This window comes from Bombus vosnesenskii, unplaced genomic scaffold, assembly GCF_011952255.1.
Source record: "Bombus vosnesenskii isolate JDL3184/JDL3185 unplaced genomic scaffold, Bvos_JDL3184-5_v1.1 scf7180000013265, whole genome shotgun sequence".
Taxonomy (NCBI): domain Eukaryota; kingdom Metazoa; phylum Arthropoda; class Insecta; order Hymenoptera; family Apidae; genus Bombus; species Bombus vosnesenskii.
Window position 1 is genome coordinate 2,691,297 of NW_022882925.1, and position 26,272 is coordinate 2,717,568.

General features: G+C 38.1%; 2 protein-coding genes across 5 annotated transcripts; one reads left to right on the top strand and one right to left on the bottom strand.

Moving 5' to 3' along the window:
• The first annotated feature begins 6,547 nt into the window (after nt 1-6,547).
• On the top strand, nt 6,548-12,534 carry LOC117243348 (solute carrier family 28 member 3-like). 4 transcript variants are annotated; one of them, XM_033510741.1, is made up of 12 exons: nt 8,207-8,236; nt 8,504-8,566; nt 8,826-8,988; nt 9,055-9,214; nt 9,308-9,473; nt 10,086-10,280; nt 10,350-10,511; nt 10,576-10,669; nt 10,732-10,891; nt 10,971-11,139; nt 11,210-11,549; nt 11,612-12,534. In XM_033510741.1, exons 1-12 carry the CDS (start codon nt 8,207-8,209, stop codon nt 11,638-11,640), a joined length of 1,731 nt encoding a protein of 576 aa, XP_033366632.1. In that variant the 3' UTR covers nt 11,641-12,534. The 4 variants fall into 4 exon arrangements, with proteins under 4 accessions (XP_033366635.1, XP_033366634.1, XP_033366632.1 ...); XM_033510744.1 differs by lacking the exons at nt 8,207-8,236; nt 8,504-8,566 and adding an exon at nt 6,548-6,991; XM_033510743.1 differs by lacking the exon at nt 8,504-8,566 and having other exon boundaries at nt 8,148-8,236.
• On the bottom strand, nt 11,789-13,369 carry LOC117243376 (ceramide-1-phosphate transfer protein). Its single transcript, XM_033510808.1, has 4 exons — nt 13,058-13,369; nt 12,590-12,798; nt 12,341-12,516; nt 11,789-12,268 (listed from the first exon to the last, which is right to left on the bottom strand). The coding sequence occupies exons 1-4, from the start codon at nt 13,183-13,185 to the stop codon at nt 12,146-12,148; spliced, it is 636 nt and encodes a 211-aa protein (XP_033366699.1). The 5' UTR covers nt 13,186-13,369; the 3' UTR covers nt 11,789-12,145.
• Between the last annotated feature and the right edge of the window lie 12,903 nt (nt 13,370-26,272).

The window sequence follows — 26,272 nt, forward strand, 5'->3', positions numbered from 1 at the left end:
TTTCAGTTCAGCGAGTTTGTAAAAGAGTGATGAATTTGGGGTAGCTTAAGTTCTTAGGAAAGTTTACTATTCAGGAAGCATCAAATGTAATTAAACTTGCTGCGTTCTTTTAGTCATTTTAGACCCAATCGTGTTTTCTTATTTTTAATAAATTTCTTAACCATTTCAACCTAAATGCGTATGAGTTTTAGTCACTTGTTTTAGCCTAGTTCTAAACTTACTCTAAAATAAATATGTATATACTTTATGAAAGATATATATATATATGTATATTATATTCTCAACTTCATTTTCATATTTTTGTGATAAGAGAATATAATCATCTTTGCTTAATCGATAGAAAGTTTGTAGATTAGGAGGTTACACTTCAGGAAATTATGGAAAAGTATGAACTATCTCTTAGATATCTTCTTGTTTGATAAAACAAAAGTAAGATCAAGATATAAAAATACGATTCGCAGTACAATTATCAGAATCTATTTCTGCGCAATTCGCGTAATCCTTGTAACTTATATATTCTTACGCCAGCTCGGCGGAATCATCGATTGTTCGATTGACGCAGAAAAACATTGATAATAGTAGCCGGGTTGTGCGCTAGACAAAATGTGATGTAGGTTCGATGACTTTCTCCACGAACCCAAACTCTGTTAAGATTTCGACCAGTTGCCAGATTCTCTTGATACGTCAAACGACTGGTCAGATTTCCTTGATATCCTGATGTAAAACGACTGGTCGCAATTCGGGGAAAAACTATGGACGTGTTTGCGTCGCCCACGTTTGTCGAATTATTTCTCCGATTGGAATTGAAACGTGCGAAAATAACAGTGAGAGAGAAATGTTAAGTGTGATACAGCTCGGTCAAGGGTGAAAAGGCAGCGCGAGAACACGTAGACAAGAAGGAAAAAATGGAAATGCTGCAATTTACATGACTCGGATACATCTCTCTTCCTCTGACACCTTCACGAAGGCAGACAACTATCGAGATAAGGAATATACCTGGAATCCGGTAAGAAAGGGAGATTTGGTCTCGCCTGCTCGATCCTCGGGCTTCGTGGAAGCGAAATTTGAATTTCGAATTGTATTGCGCAATCGCACCCACGCATAGGTGCACTCGTTCCGCCGCCTCGCCATCGCACGTGGAATCTTATGAAATCGAAAACATCGGTGTCCCGTCCACCCTTTTTGTAATATTCCAGTATTTTTATTAGACGAAAGTAAAATATTCAACTTGAACGATCACGCTCCTAGACGATTCTCGATCATAGATTTCACTGGTACCGTTACATCATGCATAATTACAGTGACTGACAAAAGTATTGGGACACTTAACACAGAAAATTTTGACGAATGTATTACGCGCGTTAGATGAAACTTTTTGGAGTTTCATTAACATCGTAATCAGAGTCGACTGTCGCGATTATATTGGCACAGTTTGATTGCAATTTGAAAATGTATATAAAAGTTTATTGCCACAGTTTATTCGTTGTATTTGAGAACAGTCTATTATTTCCTGCTGATCGTTGATCATTGAATATATGGTATTAGATTCATTAAATTCAAACCTCGAATAAATGACATTTCATTTTTACCAACCAAATGATTAACAGTTGACTGTTCAAACGCTTTGATAATATTTTGCAAAGCACGTGCTTGTAACAAATATATTGTAACTTGTACATTTTTTCAGAACGGTTTCAAACTTTATCCAATATAATAATGTGTCTGATTGCAATGTTAATGAAACTTCAAAATGTTTTATACAACACGCGTAATAAATTAGTCATGTATTATTGAGCAGTAGTAGACCTTTTGGATTTTTGCATTTTTCAAACATTTCCCCCTTTTTTAAAGGAAATATTATTTATTATCGCCGTCCGTCATTATCGATCTTCTTGTCCCGATCGATAAATTTAATATAAAAAGCAGCATTTCGTATTAGATGGTAATTTATAGGATGCAGTCTGGTTAGTCGGAGATCAGAGATAAAATAAATTCGCTGTCAGAGCACAAATTGTTCCTACCCGTCGATTCAACGCGTGTCCAGCGCGGAGATTAATTTCCAGCGGCTACCAAGCTTTCGGAAGATGATCGCCAGTCCAGATAACAGAACATAGGAACTGACGCAGAGATGATAAAGGGCGGAATCCGACTCTTCCCGCCTCGGGAGAAAAGTCGCGTGCTGCGACGAAAGACGACGGATCGGATTCGTCGCATTCCGGCGAGACGTGCCCGAGACCACGAAGAGAGGAACATGAGTATTCCAATTTTAATGCGTACTTGTATTTCCCTTCTCTCATCCCGTATCAAACGTTATCGATACTTTTTAATAATGCAGGAATAATTCAAGAATCGAATTAAAAATGCATTGCCAGTGTCGAGAAGGGATTTAAATCGATGCAATTCCTGAAGAGTATCGAGGAATATCAATGAGGCCAATCATTCACCACTAATTTGAAGTCACAAGACACGAATATTCCAATTAAAAATGCATTACAATCGCCACACGGCGTTATTTAAATCGGAGTCGTCGATGATAAATCGCTCAGGATTTCGTCGAAACGATCGTCGCAACGAAACTTGTTCCTGGCTCTGTCGTTGGCATTTCGGGGATTCTTCTTTTTTAAATGTTCCAGCAGAATCGCGCGAAATAAGAGGAACAGGAAGATGCCTCGGAAGAATCTTCAATTTTCTTCGGTTCTCATCTTCTAGGACTGGCTGGCCATCTGGTTTACTGTTTCCATCGTGGCCAGCAACTACGCATTTCCGCGCGTTAAATTCCTCTGTGGGAATCACACTGTTCACTTGGATCAGATACGATACGTTCGGCTGAACCAGATCCATGTACCAGAATCCGGCGAGTCTCCGATCGTAGTGCAGTCAACGTTGTTTTTTATCTTCCGGCATCGCATTCCCAGACTCTCTGTATCTTTTCAATTTGTTACGTTCAGCGACTTTCGAATCTTTAATTAAGGTTGTGTTTTCATAAATCGTTTTCTATAAACGCACAAAAAGGAAAGATGACAAAGATAAATACGATATTATTATCAATTTAATACGAATGAATAAGCGAACCTAATTTTGAGCTGGCCGATATTGAATGAAATTATTCCAATACTTTCGTGGGCCACAGTATGATCTCCAATTGGAATCGTTAATGCGTTATTTTAATCAAGAGGGACAATTTTTTACGACCCTTACGAGAATTGATTGTCGATACGCTGCTTTATCCTCGTACTTATCTCTTTCATAAATTTTGATGAATTACCATGAATGAAAATAATTTAGAAAATGAGAGAACATTGAAAACATCTTCGTACAGTCGCTTCTTCTTTTTAGAAATTCTAATTATTATACATCGTTATGCTCATAATGCATTGTTTAGAAACATCCAAATTCGATTAAAATTGTAATATGGTTCATCGATGACAACTGTGTTCTACGAAATTTTTGTTTAACCTACTAAGGAATAAGCTAACGACAGCATAGTTAGAGGACAGGATTGGTGAATTTTCGCACTGGAGGTTCCTTAGAGACGATTTTTCGATCCGGGAGGCAACATGATGCCGCGACGTGCTGCACCGCGCTGATGTTGAGAAGCATGTGTAACGCCGATGTTTATCCACAAGTTATGCTCTTCGGATTTCGCTATTCTCAACGGGCTTGGCCCCGTGCCAGGGACCTAAAACTGGCTTGCTTAACTTCTACTACGTAGAACAGGAAAATAGAGGAGGTGTGTAGAATTATCAAGGCCGTAGACAGTTCGGCGAAGCGGATAGCTCCGAAAAATGCAAATTGCGCCTGAGTGGCGGGAACGTACGTCAATCGTTCGTTTGACGCAGCCATTTATCTTGAAATAATTTCGGTCTACTCGTTTTCTCTATTCTTAGAAAGAACATTCTCGGGGATTTATCGAACGATTAAGGAAAAACTAATGGTTGAGGGAAATTCTTAGATCGTCCTGAATCCGATCTCTATTCTTACTTTAAACAGTAATTTAATTATGTCTGTAGTAACTCGCACCTCCTTTCTCTAAAATACCTACGAACTGATTTGTTTTCCTTAGCTGAAATTTAGCATCTTCTCATTTTTCAAGATATGTTGAAATATTTGAAGCTCCCTGCGTTTTGCGTCCCTTTAAGGAACGTCAGAAGGTATACAGGTTCGATATTTTTAATCGAACGAAGAAAAACAAAGATGGTATAAAACTTTCGTTTTCTTCAATGTCGATATAGTAGATGGGGCATTTTAGTTAAGAAGGGCAATGATCTTCTTTTGCTCAACAAGGGGTCGCAAACTTTACAAATATCTTATCAATTTGTTATTGATGTTTCCCTTCATCCCTCGTGTTTCTTGAATTTTTACTTTCCCTTCGAATTTCTTTTCTCCGAGTAGATTGTCAAGGGCGTGCATTGAACATCATAAAATTTTATTTAAATAAAAATGTCCTTCAAAAAATAAATGGCTTAAAAATGACTCAGATACCAGGAGAATGACCTAACAGAATGGACGTACGTTGTTTGTTTGATCGATGAAACGATCGATCAAGAAGAAACTCTTCTTGTAGACGTTGATCAAGGACTGTTTATCTCTGTTTTTTAACTTCCACTTCTTACGACGCATCACAGTCGCTGTATAAGCACTGTCTACCTAGACCTAGACTGTCTAGGAAATCAAGTTCTCCGCAGTTAGGGTGTCAGATAGCGCATGAAAAACATGCGGGCCTGGTTTCCTACAAAAATTTGTACGTGACTCGTGTTCCTGTCTCGTCTCCCGTCACGTCTCGGATAGATAAGAGGCGACTCATCTTCCTGATCCACATCGTCTTAATCTTTGCTCCGCCGAATTAATTTGTTAATCACTTCCTATAATCGTGAAATTAAAAATTCGCGAAAACAAATCAGTTTCAGGTAGTTTGATTTTAATTCTTCCAAAGTATGTTAGTACGATATATATAATTTAATTATTCATAAGCATGATACAATTTATTTTATATAGAGATGAAACAACGTGCACCATTTTGCGCGATTAGACTAATTAAACTAGAACTACTGATCTTTACCATGCATCCAAAGTATGTTAAATATAGCTAATTAGAACTAAATAAATAAGTACATATACGTAGTCATGTTTCTGCTTCGATGAAAGTAAAAATTAAATTACAATAATTTTCAATAATTAGGAAAAGAAAAAAATTTGATACCAATCATTTTAATTGGTAGTTCTAGTGTTAACAAATAGCCGTGATTAACAGATCACTTAGATCTTGAGTAATTGGATTTTTTTGTCAACTAAGGGCTTTCTTTAGCATATTCCTGTCTTCTTGCGAATCGATCTGAAATCGCATCTGAAATCAATTCTGAAGGTTTTCGAAGTTATATTATTCGTGAACCGATCTTTTTTTTTTGGAAAGACCTTCGATCGGTCCACGTGCGCTTAAGAAATCCGCCTCTCCCATTATTCGGGTACGCGGACAAATAAGCCTCGTTATATAATTTGATCGAAATCTCAGGCAAAGAAAAAAGGGACGATTGAAATCGATGGCATTCCGACTTACGCTCCAGGCGACATATTCATCGTAACCTTTCCCTAAATAAATGGGTGAAAGCTTCAACGTGCAGGAGTGACTAATTATCTAGTGGCAACATACTCGCAATCCTCTCGGAGGTCGCCGATAAAGCGTTTGTTTGCGCGAGTGAATATTTAACGCGCTGAAGTTCCGTAATACCCGTGTTTTTCAAATTTTACATAGATTAGTGAGCAATTAAAGGAACAATATTATTCTTAGAAGGTATTTGCAAATTACTTTTGTAATTTTCCACAATTACATAATACTTTAATTTTAGTATTAGAAGCTATGTAAAAAATATATGAAGATCACAGGAGAAAATATAATATTCTTCTTGTTGAATTTCTAATCCTAATATCGCCTTCTGGTTAAATAGAAGAATTTTAATACGACATAATTGAAAACTGATAGAAGCTGCTGCGTACAAGGATGTAAGTCTTTTGAAAATAATGGATAATTATAATCATTATCATTATTAACACAAACGATATTTCAATATTACGGAGAGCAATATTTTTAAAGTTTATGAGGAAGACGCATATTTCAGCTCCGTGATCAAATACAAATATAGAAAATCATTGAAATTACGAAAAATGCATCATTGTAAATCTGTAAAATTTCTGTTTAAAAATTACGAATTGATAACTTTATAAACTCTGATAATTCTAAAGTTAATATAGGATTTTAAGATGTTTCTCAGAAATTCGCTATTGTCCAACGATCTCATTACCTTGTACCATCAAAGAACGCAAAATCTCAAGAACGATTCTTGAAATCGACGTAACTCGCAGTGAATTCCCCTAATTCCTTCTCAATTATTCGCGCGTCCGTCATTAGGTGATTACGGCGAAGGTGATTTCCTTTTTCAAGGTATACGCCGTACGATTAACGCAATACTTCTCGCGCACGATAATTATTTTTATCGTCTAGGAAGCGCGTCTCGCAATTTCCTCCCGGTCAGTCATTACACGGAATGTCGTAGAATCGTCATGATCCTCGTGATTCTCGCCTGAAATCTGAATTGCGAGCAGATATCGTCGATTACGAGCACGGTTTTCCGGTTTGCTGGTGCACGCGGAGGCCGCCAACGACTTGTGCGTGGCTAAACACGGCGGAAGAATTTTGATGGACCACGCAAGAGAAAGTATCGACAGCCGTCGCGACGTTCACCCTGTTAAATTGCGTTTCGCGTCCGCCTTCACCCACGATCCGTTACAACGACGCGTCGTCACGTGACCGACAGCTACGTACCAGACTCGTGTGAAAAAGAGCCAGGAATTTTTTTCGACCTGTCGCCGATACAATTGCCCTGTCTCCTCGAAATTCACGGGTTCTTTTCGAATTCAGGGCTCGTAGGGCTCGCTGGATGAACGAGGCATTCGAATCGACTCCTCAGGATTGTCGCCCTTTTCTGTTATTGCGCAGGTAATTTTCGAACCACCGAAAATTCGTGGCTGTCGGAAGAAATTCGCCTCAAGGTATTCTCTCGTTTAGGTAATTTTCGAGCCATCGAGAGAGAATTCATAGTCTGTCGAATTAACAGACTACTGAAAACTCGTATCCATTAAAAAAAATTCAAGTTGAAAGAAATCTATTTCAAAATACTTGCATATAGCGGTGGCCATCTGTGTACGTAAGACCGCTTCGTAATTTTACAAAATAAACAAGATTAACGTTTCCTACAGATCACTTTTCACAGATCAAACTCGATGGTAATAGTATCGTGTGGCTCTATAGTGTAATTTTATTTTATTTTTGAATCTATTACGGTTAAAAATGAAAAATAAAAATGATTCAAAAATTGCTTCGGCTACAATGATGGACTATGTATCGGTAGTCAATTTTAACAAGCATGTATAATATATAACATATAACGTAACAACATGTACGATAAGCGTGATACTCCATTGTCTTATCGCGCTGCAGGTGGAAATCTACAATAATTAGCGCGCTTAACCCGTGTCCCCTATGCGACACGAGGCCGATCGTATGAAACGAGGTCAATTGTAAAATCTTGTACTCGAAATTCATTGTTTCCCCTACTATCCATTGATGGTAATGATTAATAGTCATATCATCTTCAGTGATACAAGAGGCTTATCTGAGTGCACGCGTCCGAAGATATCGATGCCGTAGCATTTCTGATCCGTCGAGCGTTAGTATAGTAGAATTCTTTTCTTTGCCCAAGACGGATCGTGACTAAGAACTTTTGCTTACTTAACGTTCTATAATTTTACATTCAATTATTATTAAATTTGTGCGTTACGTATCGTAAAGGCTGTGATCGAATACGTGATATAATTTGATCGGTATAATTAGTGTTGATAAAAAGAACAGTTTACTCTTCTTTTTCTTATATATATATTTTTTTTCTTTTTTGTGTTTGGGTAAAAGTTATTTTTTGAAAATTAAACCATGTTTTGTGCGAAATTCGGCAATTAGTGGACTTACTCTTATCAGAGTTATCTGGTATCGAAATAAGCAATTATTGTACCACTTATCAGTTGCTCGTACGAGTAAGGTAACCCTGCTTCTGCAGAAATAATTGCCTTTTTTTCTCGATCACAATGCGTTAGTTATCTTTATGCCAGTTAGTTAACAAACTGCGCCTGACAAAGAGAGCACATTTCTGTTGGAAATATGTCTGGGACCCTAAATCCCGGGTTTGAGGTATTTTATATTTAGTTTATTCTGTTGAATCATTTCGAGTATTTCAGATATTTTATACTTCATTTCTTCTATACAATTTCCTATTATTCTCCATAATTTTTTCCCTAAAAATATTTCCTCTTACTTTAATTAGTTAATTTCTGAAAAGTATTATCGTAAAACGTTATTTCCGTATTATATAAAATATTCTATTGCGTCGAGATTTCAACTGAGAGTGATTAGTATTCCTCAAGCGATTATTTTTAGCAAGTTTCTCCGTTTTTACAGAGTAACGAGTTTAACACATTCGAGATTGAACATCTGACAAGCGAGGAAATGACAAGAAACGTGGTATGCGGCGCGTTTGTGTCTCTTCGTTTGTAATGACAATGATAAAAGATTATTAAAAGAATGCTATTGTTCAGTGAGATAAATTATTACATAAAAGTTTCGTCAAGTATTTATCAATGATAGTCATGTTTCTCGTTATCTAGAGTACTAGCGAAAACTGTGCAGAATTTTTTATATTCATATTTAGCGCAATATTATTTTCGTTATCACTTTGACTATAAAATAGACTTATATTTTCAACTTCTGTTTCCTTTTTCAGGAAATGGCAGAAAATTCATCTGGTTATTTGCGTGCAGGACACGATGCCTTGAACAATTTTTATTCAAAACATCAGCTACTGTTCAAGTGTCTGTATTTGATTATAGTAAATGCTGTGGTAGTAATTTATCTTGTTTCTGCCACATTATACTGGAAAAAAAACAGTGAGTAATCACGATTCTGAAAATTCGATTATTTCGTTATTTTTATTTAATCCAGACTTTTATCAGATGACGAGAATTACTTCAATTGGTGCGATGGTTACGGACTGCTAATCATCTTATTAGCGATCGCTTATGGCGGACTTTTTTATCATTACTTAGGGCACATAATTCTCAGATATTGTTGCCGACCATTCAACAACGTCGTCAAAAATCTCAACAAAACAAGGTAAAAATCTACTCGATTTAATAAATGCATGATCGGCCATGTTATCAATGATTCAATTGATTATACCGAATGTTCCATTTCTATTTTTGGTAGATATGGAAGCATTATTATTCAGACGGTACTTTATACCTGTTTCTTAATTGGAATCATAGTATTTCTCATTATTGACACTGCTAATTCGAGGGAGAGATTAAGGAGTGGACTTGGGATCATTATATTGCTCGCTATCGGATACATATTCTCAAAACATCCTGGTCGCGTGAGTAAATCGCATGTCAGATATTACAAAATTACAATTTAATACACACATTATCAATTCGATATACTACCGAAATTTTTCATCAAATTTTATTTTACCTTCACTCTGAGTAGATTATCGAACGGATATCTCGAGATATAATGACGAGCGTATAAATAGGATACTTATTTCTAAATTCAACGAGTTGTATTATGGAAGTTCCATTTTTATTTTTTCCCTGTAATGTAGGATTTAAAAGTACGCTTTTCATATTCTAAAGCGCTTTAAATATAGAACGGCTTTTTATCTTAAATAATGACAATATTGTAATGGTGTAGATATGTATTTAAAGAATATGTAAATGTGTAACCATACATAGAATGTACATGAAATGCAAAAACGTACGAAACATTCCAAGTAAAGTATTCATTATAGTATCTGATAGGTGAAACAAATTTTTATTTAGCTTCCGATTCTTTATTTGTATTCATAAAGGTATGAATTTGCACAGAACCCTTCCCATTTATATGCTCGCCGCTATTAAAACAAACGCTTAACATTACATGTTCTATTTTACATAAAAATCGGAAAAGTTTGACCAAGGATTGATATTTATTATCTTTACAAATTCAGGTCAAATGGAGGCCAGTTTTGTCTGGATTGATTCTACAATTTCTCTTTGGTCTCTTCTTAATTCGATGGCCCTTGGGTCGATCTATTTTCCAATGCCTCGCTAACAAAGTAGAGGGGTTCTTGAACTTCGCCAAGAGCGGTGCAAGCTTCATTTACTCCGACAAATTAGTCACCGATGGTGTCTTCGCTTTCAGCGTCAGTGAATTCCCTCTTTTAGCCCACAAAATAAATTATCCTCGCTAACTAAAATACTTTATATTTCAGGTGCTGCCTGTGATCTTTTACTTCAGCTTCTTCATCCAGATTTTCTACTATTTAGGTACCATGCAATGGTTCATTTTCAATTTAGGTAGAATACTACAGAGTGTCGTGGGAACTTCGATTTGCGAATCAGTAACATGTGCTGGAAACATTTTTCTTGGAATGGTATGAAGGTAGACCGGTATTTTTTTTTTTTTTTTGGATATTGTGACTGTATATTTATTTTCAGACGGAATCACCGTTAATGATCAAACCTTATTTGAACAAACTGACTACCTCGGAATTGCACACCATTATGTGTTCGGGTTTTGCCACGGTGTCAGGTGACTAAACAAAATGTTCGATTATTTCCCTTTATCGAGAAGATGCTAATTATAATTTTTAGGAACCGTTTTCGCCGCGTACATAAAGTTTGGTGCAAATCCTGCTCATCTGATAACCTCCACTTTGATGGCAGCACCAGGAACTCTCTGTTACTCCAAGTTATTTTACCCGGAAACCGAAAAGGTCATAGTCACTTCTCATAATGTTAAATTGGAAAAATCGTGAGTTTCTTTGCAATATAGCGTACTACGGTGATAGTACTTCAACGAAATGTTATTTATCATAGAAAATTTGTTTTAGGAAGGACTCTAGTTTAGTCGATGCTGCGAGCAAAGGAGCTGTGGCAGCGATTCCTCTGATTTTAGGCATAATCGCTAACATCGTCGCGTTCGTGTCCTTTATGGCGTTGGTCAACTCTCTGCTCTCTTGGATAGGGTCATTGGTTGGTTACGAAGAATTGAGCTTGGAAGTGAGGAAACATTAAAATACTCAGAATAATTTCATTCTTTCTGTTTTGTTGAAAGGTCATTCTTTTCTAGTTGATCCTATCGAAAGTATTCATGCCACTTAGTTGGATCATGGGAGTGCCCTGGGATCAATGTGACGACGTGGCTACTCTCATAGGTCTGAAGACTGTGGTTAACGAGTTTGTGGCCTACGAAACTCTAGGAAAGTATAAGGAACAAGGTCGAATTTTTGGTAGAACCGAGGCCATAGCTACTTTTGCGATTTGTGGATTTGCGAATCCTAGCTCAGTGGGAATCACCATGAGCATGATGAATTCTCTAGCTCCTGATAAGAAGGAGTCTGTGGCCAATGCTGTCATGAGAGCATTCGTGGGTGGCAGCATTATCTGTTTCATCACTGCCAGCATTGCTGGTAAGATTTGGAAGATCATTTTCCAGTTAAGATTTTCTCTACTGACGAACTTTCATTTTCAGGAATGCTGATATCCGATGACTATTACTAACAATGAGTGATCATATTGCCATGGACCGTGACTGACAGTCTAGTGATCACCACAATATCTATTGATTACCCAATTATCAGAAAACGCCATTGGTTTACCGTTTTGTAAAATATTATTGTAAATAGGTAGGTCAATAAGGAAGACTTAGTTTCCTCGACAGACTTAACTGATATTATTGCACAATATTATATTATAACATAAATATTAAAATCGACAAATAACTCCCGGCGGCTACATCGAGTTCTTTAAATCACTCTAAGTAAGTTTTGAAAAAAGTACGAGTAACATGGAAATCTAAGCTAGTGCATTTTGTACATTTTCGGTGATCATAAATGCGATCGTGTATAATAATAAGTAAAGAAATATCACAAAAGACATCGATATAGGTGCTATTCAATGTATGGGATTGGCAATGTATCACATCTTGGATGTGGAATGTTTGTGTTGTGTACTTTCTCGAACAACAAGAAGTGGGTGCAATATTATACGTATCCTAAATGCATTTTTATGGTAGACTGTGAAGTTGATGGACATCGTAGAGATTGTGTGTTCGATTGAATACATCAGTGGTTACCTCCAACATTTTTGGCAAAACATCGACGTTTCTTTGAACGTCTGTACCACAGACCTAAAAAAGAGATATGAAAAGAATGATTAAAATCCAGAATGGTCTATTATTTTTATATAAAAACATAAATACCTTTCTGAATAATAATTCTCTGGTAGGCATTGTATACATGGCAACCACCGCTGCCTTTCTGACTACCCATGGATGGTGCTTAGCTAATGTTTTATTGTAAGCATCCTGGCAACAGCTGGATGTCTTATCACTGTCCGACAATTCTCCCAATTGTCTTAAAAACTCTCTAATAAAATCTACAAATTCAGAAGATATTAGTGAATAGAACACAATACATCCTTGCAGAGAAACTTTCATACATTGTAATACCTAATCCTCTATGAAGTCTCAACAGCGTACGAGCACCATTTGAGTGATCTCCTTTGTCCAGAATCTTGTTTTCTTTCTCATATTCTATCATAGATTTTATCGTGGTATAATTCCGGTCATCTTTGTTCATTAAATCGTTCAATACCTGGATTTTTTCCTTCAAGTCAGAGGATACAAAACCAAAAACACTGCCCATCAATTGGAAAAATCTGCAAACAAGAAATAACATTACACATATGTCATTCTCAAATGTAAACAGATGGTAAGAAGTATTTAATGACAGGGATTTGTAAATTTAGATCAATAAAAGATATTACACGAATTGTGGACATTACGCATGTCATTGACATTACGACAATAATTCAGACTTAGGAGAAAGTTATGAATGACTATTAATTAGATGCAAAGTTTACTTCCAGCTGATTATAGGTTATAGTTAATAGAAAACACAATCTCTTGCCACCTTACTTGTAAAGTTCATTGTAGGCATCCAAATAGGCTCTGAGGTCAATATCGTCGTCTTGTAAGAGCGCTCGATCAAAATGGTCGTGAACTAGTCTAAGATCGAAATACAGCAGTTCGGAGCCTTCCGCCATTTTCGCGTTTCCGTATTAGGCACAGTAAATGACGACTAAACTCATTTGCCACTTGTTACTTGCCACGCAGGTAAAATTTAAATCATCTTATCTGATCAAAGATAACATACTAATTAAACGCAGTTCTGCTTTTATGCGTTCTGTTGTTCGTGCAAACTGAGATAACGAAACGAAGATGATAAACCGGACTGTAGAAGTCAATTTTATTCTGCTGTTAGACTGGATGGTAGTTAATTATCAATGTCGATAAATTTTAGTATTTATGTATATTGAACATTTTAGGAGATGAACTTCATTTATAAAAGTGTTATTTTGATAAACTTTATTTTCTAACCTAGTGATTATGGTATCACATTGCACATAAATTTTAGGTTTAATCCTTCAAACCGTAGAGGAAATAACAAAATATCTTTCTTCGTATCATCGAATATGAAATTTCTTTAGTTCTATCACAACCAAAATACAAAATAGATGTGACATGTAATGATTTATTGTATACAAGATTATCGATTCCTTAAGTAGTGGTAAAAGCAGAGAGATAGAACATGAATCGTTATAGAATCAAGCACACCCTACTAGTAAATTTTGTAATTAAAATTTGAAATTAAATCTTATTGAATCATTTTTTTGGCTGATACATTTCTTTGGTAACTCATACAATGAGATTTCAGAAGTACTTTAACCTTGATTATTGCTTCACTTTAACATAATTTGTTCTTTTTATATCATACCAACATATACCATAAAATATACCATTTATTGTTTTTTAGATAAGGGTAAGGAAGATAGAGAAGCGAGTTGCTCGGTAAGGTAGGAAATGTAACAAAAGTTGAACTCGTAAATGTAATTAAGTTATTAGTATTTTAATTTTAATACTCTACTATAAATTGATGGGTGCAATAATGTTGCGGTATATGAACGTAACTTGATTTTTAAATCGTTATCTATCAACACTGCAATCGGTAATTGATAAATAGTTTACCGATCGTAGTTTCTTCACAGGTTTCCAAACATCTCCAAGTGGGTCGCTGTACACTGTCCCTCTGTTTTCTCCTCTGCAATCTAATTCAATTGCAAACGAATGACCATTAAACATTTCAAACTTGCGCTACCGCATATTCATTCGCGTGAAAGCAAATGAATAGAAAACTCTGAAGGAACATGTACTTTGACAGAAAAATCTTCATCTCCCTTCTTTTCAATCTTCTCCTATCTTTTTGTAATATCAAGGAAGAATATTTTACAATTTTATCATTGCTACGTTTTATCAATTGAAATTGGCAATTCGCTAAAAATAATTAATTCGAAAATCGACCGTAATTTCCACGACCATGAACCTTAAGAAAAAAAGTCCACGACAGTAATTAGTATTGACCATTACGTAATCGGTTACGCATACGAACAATAGCGTACGAACAAAAGAGTTTGAGAATCTGACTGACACATAGATATACGTTGGTAACTGGTATCCCTGGGGGCGTTAAATAATTCACCGCAGCTGGGACTGAGGGTTAGGTAAGAGGCGAAGCTTGTGGGAGGGCGAAGGAGGCGAAGGTTGAAGGGCCGATCAAATATTCACGTCTACTTCAACGCGGATGGAGCTAAGCAGCGTCGAGTATGGAGAACGTAACCGAGAAAACAAGAAGCAGCAAAATCGAGATTGACCATCTCTCATATCCTTTTTCCTTTCGAAAACCTTCGCGCTGCTTACGAATCACCGAATTCAGAAATCCAAACATTCCGGTCTATGCCATATGTCTTAGCCTTTCTTTTTTTACGACGGTTACCCGTATTCAGTCAAGCGATCTCACGGGGGTTCAACTCGAACGACCAATCACGCAGAGGCGCATAAAAATGTGTCACTGGGGTGTTGTAACGTCCGCCGTCCAAGCTTGACAATAGCGATTTCACCAATCGTCTTGATAGTTGCCCGCGATGTGCCACGAATTTGGTCAGTTTCAGCGTTTTCCCCCCTTCTTTGTATATCATTCGAGTAAGTGGATAAGTGTTCCATTGTAAAGGAGACGACGAGGTTACTTTTGAAAATATTTGAATTCCTGACGGATCATCCATGATGTGTCATAAATCCGGTCAGTTTCAACCCTCTTCTTTTCGTAATTCATAGTACAGAATATTTTCTATTACAACAGGCACATTTTTAGAATGTTGTTTTATCGTCAACTCGATGATTGTTCTGTTCTTTACTTCTTCAACTCATCTATTCTTCGAAAAAGGCTCGTTCTTTGAACACACTCCATGTGTTTCAACGTTTCTCCTTCTTTGTAACTCATCCTGACTTTGATAACTATCCCGCTGTTTAGCCTTTCTCCCCATACAGCTGTTGTGTTCGTGCTTTGAAAAAAGCCCAATTTCTTACGTAACTCGTCTATGACGTGCCACTAATTCGATATTTCTTTTCTTAGTTGCAAATGCAGAGAAGTCCTCCGCTATAACATAGACACGCTGTGGATGTTGTTTTTATCGTCGACTCGATAATCGTCCCGTTATTTACTCTTTCACCCCATTCAGTTCCGGTGACCCTTTGTAAGAAAGCTGATCTTTCGAAGGCAACATCGTCCGGATGAAGGGCGCCAGAAAGAATTGGTCAACGAGGCGTACTCCGCTCCTAATCATCATTCTAATTATCCCGGTAACCCAATCCGGTGTTCGTGTCGCGCCTTGGCTTCTTGCCTCCATTCCCTCCTCAAATTCTCGATTCTCTCGTCCCAGTCCGCACCCTGTCTAACAAATTTTCTACCCTCCCAAGCCGAGTTGTCGGTCGTCTCCATCTTCGTCGATCGTCATCGTTCCCTCCTGCTCCAATATCTAGCTTCTTCTCTTTCCTTTCAAGCTGTCGGTTCCTTGCGCTCCTTGGTCCCGCGACGCGTCTCCTCTCTTTTCTTCCGTCTGGAAGTCTAGCTGCGGGATTGCCGACGACCGCCCATCTAAGTTTAACAATTAACGGCCGACTAGGGAAAAATAAATTAATTGCGAACTAGCGCCGCGTGTCAGAAACACGCGGCCTAATCTATTGGACAGACCAGAGGCATTTTCTCCACTTCTGTTAGAGAGACTTACGAAAGCCCACGCGTTGAAGATACGCCGCCGATGATAAAGCGTTTTGTTGCGCTTTACAAACTAGTGATCGATACTAAAAGGAAGAAGCAAGAAAATAGAGGAAATAGCCGGAGAAGAGACAATTACATGTGTTATCAAAATCAACGTTCTGAATAGTTTCACTTGTACGTATAACCATCGCCTTCCTCGGTTTTAGTTTCCCACGTATAAAGCTATTTTTGCGGGTTTTGGGTAGATTTAGATTAGATTGGTTAATTAACAAAAAGATAGTGGCAGTTTATATAGAACTTTGTGGAGTGTTCTTATTAGTATTAATCTAATCGAACTCCGGTCTAAAAGAACACAGTGTATATGCATAGTATCAAATATACTTTGTCGTCTGGCAAGTAATACTAAATGAAAATAAAATAATTACCTCCTCTGTTTCTATAACTCTTTATCTTATCCCTTTCTATTAAATTTTCTAGCCCAATTTTATAAAACTCCGATGCTGAGAATTCTCGTTGTTTCAGACTCGACTCTCAGACTGAACAACCGCATCGATTATAGAACCAATCGAAGAAAACTATGTATCAGCAGAGTAGCGTTTTCCCGAGTGGGAGAGCGACTGCTGAGAAGTAGAAGAAACACGAAGCCACGGTGGCTGGTCGACAGACACCCTTACGAATCTTTTCTTCCCTCACAGTCTCCTTTTGTTCCGGTTGTCAAGGCTGACAGAGAGTGCAAGCAGTCGAAGACGAGGTATTTGTCATACGTCGATAGGCGTCAGGATTGACATACTCCGCGAGCGTGAAACGGAAGCGACGTTTGGGGCGGCGACGATTGAAGGGTTCCGAGGGGAAGACAGATAAATATTTGAGGAATTTGTCGTCGCGGAAGACGTCGGCATCGGGAGACCTATCGCTTGTTTACCAGCTTCGTAAAAAAGGATTTCAGTCAATCCCCGTATGCAGAACGTACGAGGGTGAACTACGGCGGTAGGGGTTGCTAACGTAATTATCGTGAGGAAACACGATCTTTTCCAATCCTATGTTACGCGAACATTACGCTATTATACTAAGAGACGCCGTTTTATTGAGATTTTGCTTCCTTCTTAACCCTTACGCAGGCAATCAAAGTACTGCGAAGCGTAGAATGCGTAATAATGTTGTAAGTGTAAATCAAAGTGCAAATCAATGGTTCGTAAAAGTATCCGAATGCTTGTAGAATCTTTTCATGAATATATTATGCAAAACATTTTGAAGATGTACAGGCACAGAAGTTACAAGTAAAAGATACAAACGACTTACTTTTAGAAAGTGTGTAAAGGCAATAAAGGTAAGGCGATAAAGACAATGAGCGGTTTTATTATATTTTCGCTCGGAAACAAGATAATCGTAAAGAATTACCTACACTAGGGCGGAATAAATTTGGAACGGATCGATGAAGTATAAAAAGATAAATGAATCACTAGTTGGATCATTGCATCGATCGGATTTCACAGAAAACTGTGGACGCTATAGCACCTGCGATTCGAAGAGGCAGGAGGGAAACAGGTCGGCTCGTTTCACGTCTGTCGATCGAGGGATACAGTTCTACGGTACATGTACGTCGGATGTAACGGATCGAGCGCGAAAAGCCCAGGTAGCCGGCGTAAAACGAGCCCGGGAAGTTCATTAATGGATTAAGAGTGCTGGGATCGATACGATTAGCGTGGCGCGCGCGAGCTAGAGCGAAGCAACACGCATCGAAACTTAAAACCGGTTTCCCCGGTGCCGATCAATTTTTCGCGTCGCGGCGGTGGACTCTCGAGTCTCTTGATTTATGGAAAACACCGGAAGTCGCCATGCTCTCTGCAGTAGCTGATATTATCGGCAGAGATAGATAAATCTGGATTATCAAAGGATTCCCTTCGCGGGCGAAGACATACATTCGGGGGTGAGGGTAGGACACGGTAAACGAGAATCGTGCGCCTCGCCGTCCTGACAAAGGAAAAAGAACGAGCAAGGCGATCTGTCAAACAAAGTCTATGAATACGTTCGCTGATATACAGATGAAGCTTTTGAAAGTCTCTGTTTGGCTAGCGAACGAATTTAAAGTACCTCCTATCGTACAACGGCGTCCAGAAGTATTAGGACGCCTGCTGGTTGTGCACGAAACGGCGACGATTAATCCAAAATATCGTGGAAACGATTGATCGATCAGAATTTTGTACCCGTGCAAGGTTCCAGTATAAGAATTTGTTGAAGCTATTTGGAAAAATTATATTTGGTAATATAATAAATTACAGTGGTTACGTGTTGATGGTGGTTTGTATAGAAAATTGCAAGAAGTCTGTTCGAAGCTTCTGTTCTAAAGAATCTGTGTTCCAAAATCCTTTGCGTATAATTTCTTAATGTCCTATAGAAGCCACGATGATCGACTGTATAAAATGCAAATAAAAATGTCGTTTACAAACACTGCGGGTGAAATTTTATCTTGAAACTTGCAATTGTGTATATTACTTCCTTCTGACTAGTAAATTCCTGAAAAAAATTCTTTATTGTTTAAGATAAACGCTGGTTTTACACCTATGAATTTTATTATATAAAAATGTAGTTGATCAGTTCGGCTTCTAAAAGTATCGTTTATAGACTTGGGTGTACGTAAACCTATCAAACAGTTAGTGGTTAGCAGTTTCGTGGAAAGAAAGTAGCATTTAAATGATATCACTGTGTTATAGCGTTATGGTAATTGTTTCGGGATGTTTCAGGGATCCTTCTGAATCCATTAGGTGTAATTCACGGAGAATCGCCGATAATTCCACTACTAGCCAAGGATGGTTTTCTATTGATCCCTCGGTTTGATATGAGCACCGTGTAGCGTACGGCCCCTTAGACCTCGTATGGGGATTGAATTTTAAAACTACCCCCTGGAGAGAAACGGCAAAGTTGGCGTCAGTCCGTCTTTTTGAATCAGACTGCTACACGCCCGGTCTCGCTGTTGCGTGAAGAAATACAAATCCCATAGGGCCGTGTGTCGATACTTCTGTCAGCGTCGAATCGACACGCTATAATGTTCAACATATGAGCTATCTTTCACTTTTGCGACCTAAAACATATGCGTAGAAAAATGAATATGACGAGTCATAGGTAATTTATTAATTACTGTATAGGAATACATACAGGATTTGCATAGATTTTACATTATACTATACAAATTATAATAAATTATTTGATATAACACATTATCGGATGCAATATTGCATTATTGTATATTGTACATTTTATAATGCAAATATAGGATACATTTATTCAACTATACCATGCAACGACAAACTCATACACAATTATTCCGTATCCCAAATTGGGATTCTCGATAACACCGCGCTCTTACACACTGTACAGTCGTGGACAGAATTAAGCAGACACTCTTCAAATCAGAATAACTTTTTTAAGATTGGGCCAGTCGATTTTTTCGTATTTTCATCCTTTCGATGTCTCAAATCGATCCTATATAAATATCCTCTGCGCATATACAAAGCATATGCTTTACATGATATGTTTTTCGTACAATTTCAAGTTCTCATTCTTTTCTTCTTTTTTTTTTTTTTAACTAGAAACAATTATTCTTCTCCGAAGAAAGAGGCGAATATTAAATCTGGCTGAACACTCGGAATCTTTCGAACACAGTCTCGCGGAGGCTGTGCTCATTTGCTCGGGAGGATGGCAGTCGCCGTCGTTGCTTGGTGACCTCGTAGATTAAAGACGAGCGGCAAGTACGACGGTCCCAGGCGACCCTTTATGTCGAGCCACGTTTCTACGCTGCTTGAACTATATAGAAGAGAAGATGGTGAGGAGAGCGAGGGGCGAAAGGTAGCCGGGTTGAAGATAGGAAGGCGACGGCTGGGTGGAAGGAAGCAAGGTGGTAAGACTCACGGCAGGATGGCGGTTGGTTGGAGGTTTCAAGGTGGAGCCGGGGCTGCTGTCGTGGCTCTAATAAGCTACCCCCAACCACCGTTCCACCTTACGACCCTTACATCCCTTTAGGGGCAAGCCTGGCTGCCCTGCAATTTGATAAACTGTCACTAGCGGAAGGCCTCGCTATTCGAAACTACTCCTCCCTAGCCCTATCACGTTTCTTCGACACGATCCATTCGATTAATCGTCTAATTTTTGTACTGATATGGTAATTTTGTTTACCTGTCGTAGGAAAGATCTGAGTTGAAGATTTATTTATTTATATATTTATTTATTTATTTAGCAGGTTCAACTGGAACCTTTAGCGTATAATTTATTTATTAAAAAGTTAAACTGGTAACCGAAGTGTACAAGTACTTTCATTCTTTCCTTCGATAGACAATGTATGGCTGACAACGTATGACTGGTTTGCATGAAAGTAATTACCGTAGCGCAAGTACAACGAAAGCGTCGAGAAGAGAATGAGTTATTTTATCAATTGACCGATATTTAATTGATAATATTTCTAGTTGTCAGGTGTTTGTTACTTACTATAGGAGTGTGTTTGTACTAAGTAAGCAAGGAAAATTTCGTTTCTCGTACAGCAAGGGAAGTACCTTTTTTTGCCACAATTCATTCGGTAAATTGTCTAATTTTTGTATAATTAATATCGTATCTTCTATTTTAAGTTAGAAAGGTTCGAGTGAAAGGTGGCGAAGTGAAAAATGATTTAATAACTATTTATTAAAGCCATTCGGCGGGAGCATCGGAATACAAAACTCATCTTCTTGGCCTTATCACTTGAATTATCATTTGATCTCAATGTCACTTTACTAGATTAACTAAGAGAAACATTTTTACGCAAAATGGCTGAAGGTGGAAAGAACAATATTTTAACACCATGACAAATACCTTTCTTTAAATTATTAAAAAGATGGGAAAATGTTTTACCCAAAAATCAAATAGAAGCGCAATGTACCGAATGTTAAAACTGCCGTCCCGTAAAGAAAAAAAAAAGAAAAGTAGAAAATGTAACCTATACAGCGTTATTTCCTTATAATATTCACTTTCCTTTCAAGCAATCGATCTGTTTAACAATCTAATTTTTATATTAATATCGTAATCTTTTCCCAGGTACCGTGGAACAGGTTCGAGTTGAAGATGTTCGTGAAACGAGACATCCCATTTCCATGCAAATCGCCGGGCCATAATTCCAGTAGGTTGAATCTGGAAAAAATTACAGCATCTGTAGTTAGTTCCGGGCGGAAGATCGCATTTCAAGAACGTTCCACTTGCTTCTTTCTTTCTTCGTGGAGGATATCACGTGCGGAGGGAGGGGGGAGGGGGCAATTCCATTATCAACGACGACTTCTGTCGCGGATTGTGTTCCTCGTTGCGTGTATCGATCCGCACCTCGCAGCTGGACGGTATCGTACTCGATGGAGCGAAAGGGCAGCTGTGCCGCAGGACCTTGAAGACCAACGGACCCCAGCCTCTTGGGAAATGATACCACTTTGCAAGGAGCGAATGGAAATGACCATTGAATCGCCTCCGGCTCCGGCTCGCCACTCTCTTGGGTCGTTCTTGGTCAGAGACGATGACGATTCCGAGGGACAGGGTAACAGAACTACCCTGATTAAGGAGCGGTCGCGTTCCGGCTATCCTCTAACCCATATAATTCTCCACATACAGCGGTCGCATTCTTTGTAATTGCTGTGAGAAGCGCGCGTTAATTTCTGTACTGCAGAAATTATACGTCTATTATCAAGTTCGAGGGTTACTTGCCGCGAGATTAGTGGACGTGACTTATTTGACAATTTTATTTGACGAATCTGTTTACGGTAGGACTATCGGTATCGTACTAATTAATACTAGTAAATTCGGGGAATCAAATTTTGCGAATGTGAGAATGCTTTAAGCAGAGATGCAATTGGGGAAGAATACAGGACGCGGAAAGAAGGAAAGGAAGGAAAAGAAGGAAGGGTGAAAGAAGGCGAAGACAGGGTAAAAAGGAAAAAGACGAAGGATAACAAGGGAAGGTAGAGAAATGGAAGGAAGGTAGGAAAGATGACAAGTAAGAGAAGAGGAGGAAAGAAGGAAGGGTATGAACAACCTGGAATTTGAATCAATTAGATCGATAATGATTGTGGTATAGGTAAAGAAATACTTGAACGTATCAATGTAGGCTAAGGTAAATCTATAGAGTTAAAGATTATTATACACTTAAACAGATCATTCTTGTATTTAATTGCAATTTCAAGCGTAATTAGCAAGTTCAGAGGAAAGATAAGGTTGATTCGTAGGAGGCAGAACTTTAACGTAACCGAGGTAATCGAAGGTTGCTCAGAAACGATGAGAAACTTGGCTGAAGAGGGTGTGTGGATGTGCACCCTTCGTGTGACGAGTCGTTTCTTGACGCTAACGGACCCTCGTTTCTACGTCCAACGCGACATTACCGTCGTCTACGAGACATTTTCATCGTGGATCATTCCGGCTGCTAGTCTAACTGCCAGGAGATCGTGCTTGTAATTGTCAAAGAACAGCCATGTAAGTGTCCAGTTCCTAACTTTTAGACTTCTAGAATATCGAAAAAAGTATTACACAGAAGAAAGAATCTACATGAATTATTTAGATTATTTCAGAATTTATTTGAAATAGAATTCGAATAGAAAGTATAACAAACGAGCGAGATATAAAAATCACAGAAATCTTCTGGAAAGTTAAGATACTCTATATTCTAATGATTCGTGTAGATTATTTTCAAAATTATCGGAAATTAGAATTAGAGAAGAAAATATAACAGACGACGACTCGTTAAACATCGCTTGCTTTAATTTTCTAACTTGTGGGATAAGAGGAAAAGATCGCGATTCTTCTAGAACTTTAGAATATTCTATAATCTGGAGATTCTTTTACGTTGTTTTCGAATTTATTTGAAACAGAATTCAAGCGGAAAACGTAATAGACGGCTGACTGTGAAACTGAACATGAAACTTTCCACACCATAGGATTAAAGCGATCAAGCTACTCGAATGGGAAAATTGTGTTCCCGTGACGCAGTCCACACTGCGGATTCCACCGACAAAAAGTCTTTTTAATTATCCTAAGTAACGTTTTTCGTAGATGCGTTCTCGAAGATCGCGCTGGTCATAATATTTAATCACTGTTCGCTTCTTCCCCTGGTCCTGTAAGAAGTTTCTTCGTTGAAAGATGAGAATAAATCGTCCATCACGTTAAAAGGTACACACTTCTTCGTGCAAACTTTTCACGTGAAAGGAAAATTTTACTTTTCTCAGACTTTCGTCACGGTGGTTGGAATTTAATTCTTGTGGTTACTCGTCGATGTAATTGATGGACTTTATCAATGAAATGTCAAGAGGAACGGGGCAGCAAGTTCGACAATAGATTTTCAGGCACTGAGAGAACTTCGAACCCTTCCGATCTTAAAGATTACGAAACAAACAAGAGCGCGAAGCCGGCGAATGGGGTGACGATGCAGAGGGAGAACACCACCATCCCCTTAGATCCCGCCCCTACCGATGTCTTCGCGAGAGACAACGATTTTCCGTAATAAGCTGGGAACGGAATTGATTATTTCTATAAAATTCTCGATGGGGATAAGAGTAGAAGCGTTCTTCGCGTAGATTTAAACGCTGAACATTACTGTTAATCAGTTGCGACACAAACTGAAAGCTCTGGATAAAAGAGGATAGAAGAAGGAAAAACGACTGTCTGAAAACCACAGAAGAAAATAGTGATAAATAAAATTCTCACCTTGTATGGAAAAATAATTGAACGTCAAGCGAAATATCATGATAGTCTTTTAAGGAGAGCAATCTTAAAATGTAATATCTTGTCAACAACTTACACGTCAAACATACCTCGTGATCATTTAACGAAGTATTGTTTTCCACGAATCATCGTAGATTTATCATCTGCTTCGAAGAGGTTCGCATCTTCGAATATATTGGTCTGTTACCTTTTTGAACTATTTTATAAAGTACATTTTTAGTTACCAAATGACAATGTCAGAAAACCGACAAAGATAGACTTGCCCTTAAATATTTGTATACCAATGTGGTCTTCATCTGGAAATACAGTTTGCTTCGAAAACATCAGTATAATTTACCATCGAACTTCAAGATAAAGATTCAGGAAGAAGGTATCCGCAGCCCCTAACCCGCGAAGAATCATCCAAGGCTGACTCCGTTACAACTGCAGCCCCTGCCACCATTCCGTAAGTTACCGTGACCTCATCCCCCGACGAGCGTCTGATGGGAGGGTGCAGAAAGAACGCGGTAGGGTGGCGTTTCATTTTTTGACACCCGGTGTATTTGATTCCACCCTTGTAATAAACCCCAGGGGTTGCCAGCCGTAGGTCCCTTGTCTCCCTACATGTCATATCGACACCTCACCCCGAGGGGTAGGTGACTGCTAGGTAATTTGCTTTCTTATTTTCTCCGCGACCTGGCTGTCTTTCTTCCTCCGGCCTTCCGTTTCTCACCCCAAAACACCACCGTCTCGAGCTATCGAAAAATGAGACCCCGCATTTTCCTTTGGCAATTTTCCTCCGGATACAGAGGAGGAACGCGTTATGCCGAGAAATCACGGTGTTGGGTGATTCTTCTAAGATTTAATGGTTTGGTAAAACAATATTCCACCGCTACTTTCATTAACTTTCGTCGAATGCAGGTCGATCGTTCGAGAAATGTAGAATATTTTATTTAATTGTACTGTAGTTTAGGTAAGTATTTGGAACATATGACGATATTTTCTATATTTTTATCATTATTTTTCTATATTTTTATATTATTATATCGTCTAGCTACGTTATTGTATATCTGTTATTTCGTCTGCAGCATGTATACGTGTGTCAGAACGTAAAGTATCAAAGTAACACTCGTTTAACTTCTCCAATGAACGAGTCGTTCAGAGACAATGTTGATCAACTGCGTAAATTAAAATGTAAAAAGAAGAACGAGAATTACAAGTACTGTTTCTTAACATTTTCTTCGAAACGTACAATTATTAATGCTATCTCCTTATGATAGATAAAACGTGGAGTTGATCAAATGTAACTATTAAGTGTCTTCGCACCTTACGATTGACAATGTATGTGACGTATGATGTCAAATATGATAAGAAATTATTTTTCTCTAACATTGAGAAATATAATTTCCGAAGAATATTCATAATTTTATATGGAGTTCAATGGCTGCAGAATTTTTCTAGTAACTGCGAGGTTCCTGCAACCGATAGCTTAATAATAATCAGACGATGCAGTTTCAGCGAGGTACGCAATGTCCACTGGTACCTGGTGAGAAGCCCCGAATACGCGTCTGTCAGCTAATGTGATTTCACCCACCTCCGGACCAACAGCTCCTTAGCGCTACTCCTTTGGTTTCTCTCGACAATCTTGTTACGTTGGATAAACGACGAGTTCGCAGCACGGAATCTTGTGCCGATGATACTTACACGTGATCCCTCGGGTCGAGTGACTTAACCCTTTCGAGACAGAATATCCAGAACGCTGTCAATCATATAAAGACAAGCCACATCCCAGAAATACTATGCCATTTTCCTTCTCTCTTATTAAATTTTACTTCGCAATACAAGGTGACATAATACATTGACAGTGACATAAACATTCTCTATCCTTTTTGTATGGTCACTTGATGATTGGTGGTTAAGAAGAAGTAAAAGGTAAATAACTCGATAGATTCGAAAATATAAGCCATTATAGAATAACATGAAAGATGTTTTCTGAGGAACGAATAATATGTTAATATTGGTCTGCATAATCAGTATTATTGATATTTGTTAAGCGTTCGAGAGTGTAAAATATATACTCAACCACGAAATCAGATGCAAAGATAGTTTTGACGTAGAATGAGCAGCATTCTTCATAAAAATTGTTCTTCCATAAAAGACGAGATCATAATTATTAACACCTGGACTTTTATACAAATTTATATTTTTATCGACACGACCAAGGAAATAGTACTTAACCAACCAGTTAGCTGTTTTCGACGAGTATACTCGTCGTCGTTTACTTCTTACCACACATTTTAGGTACACACGTTTCGAAGAGG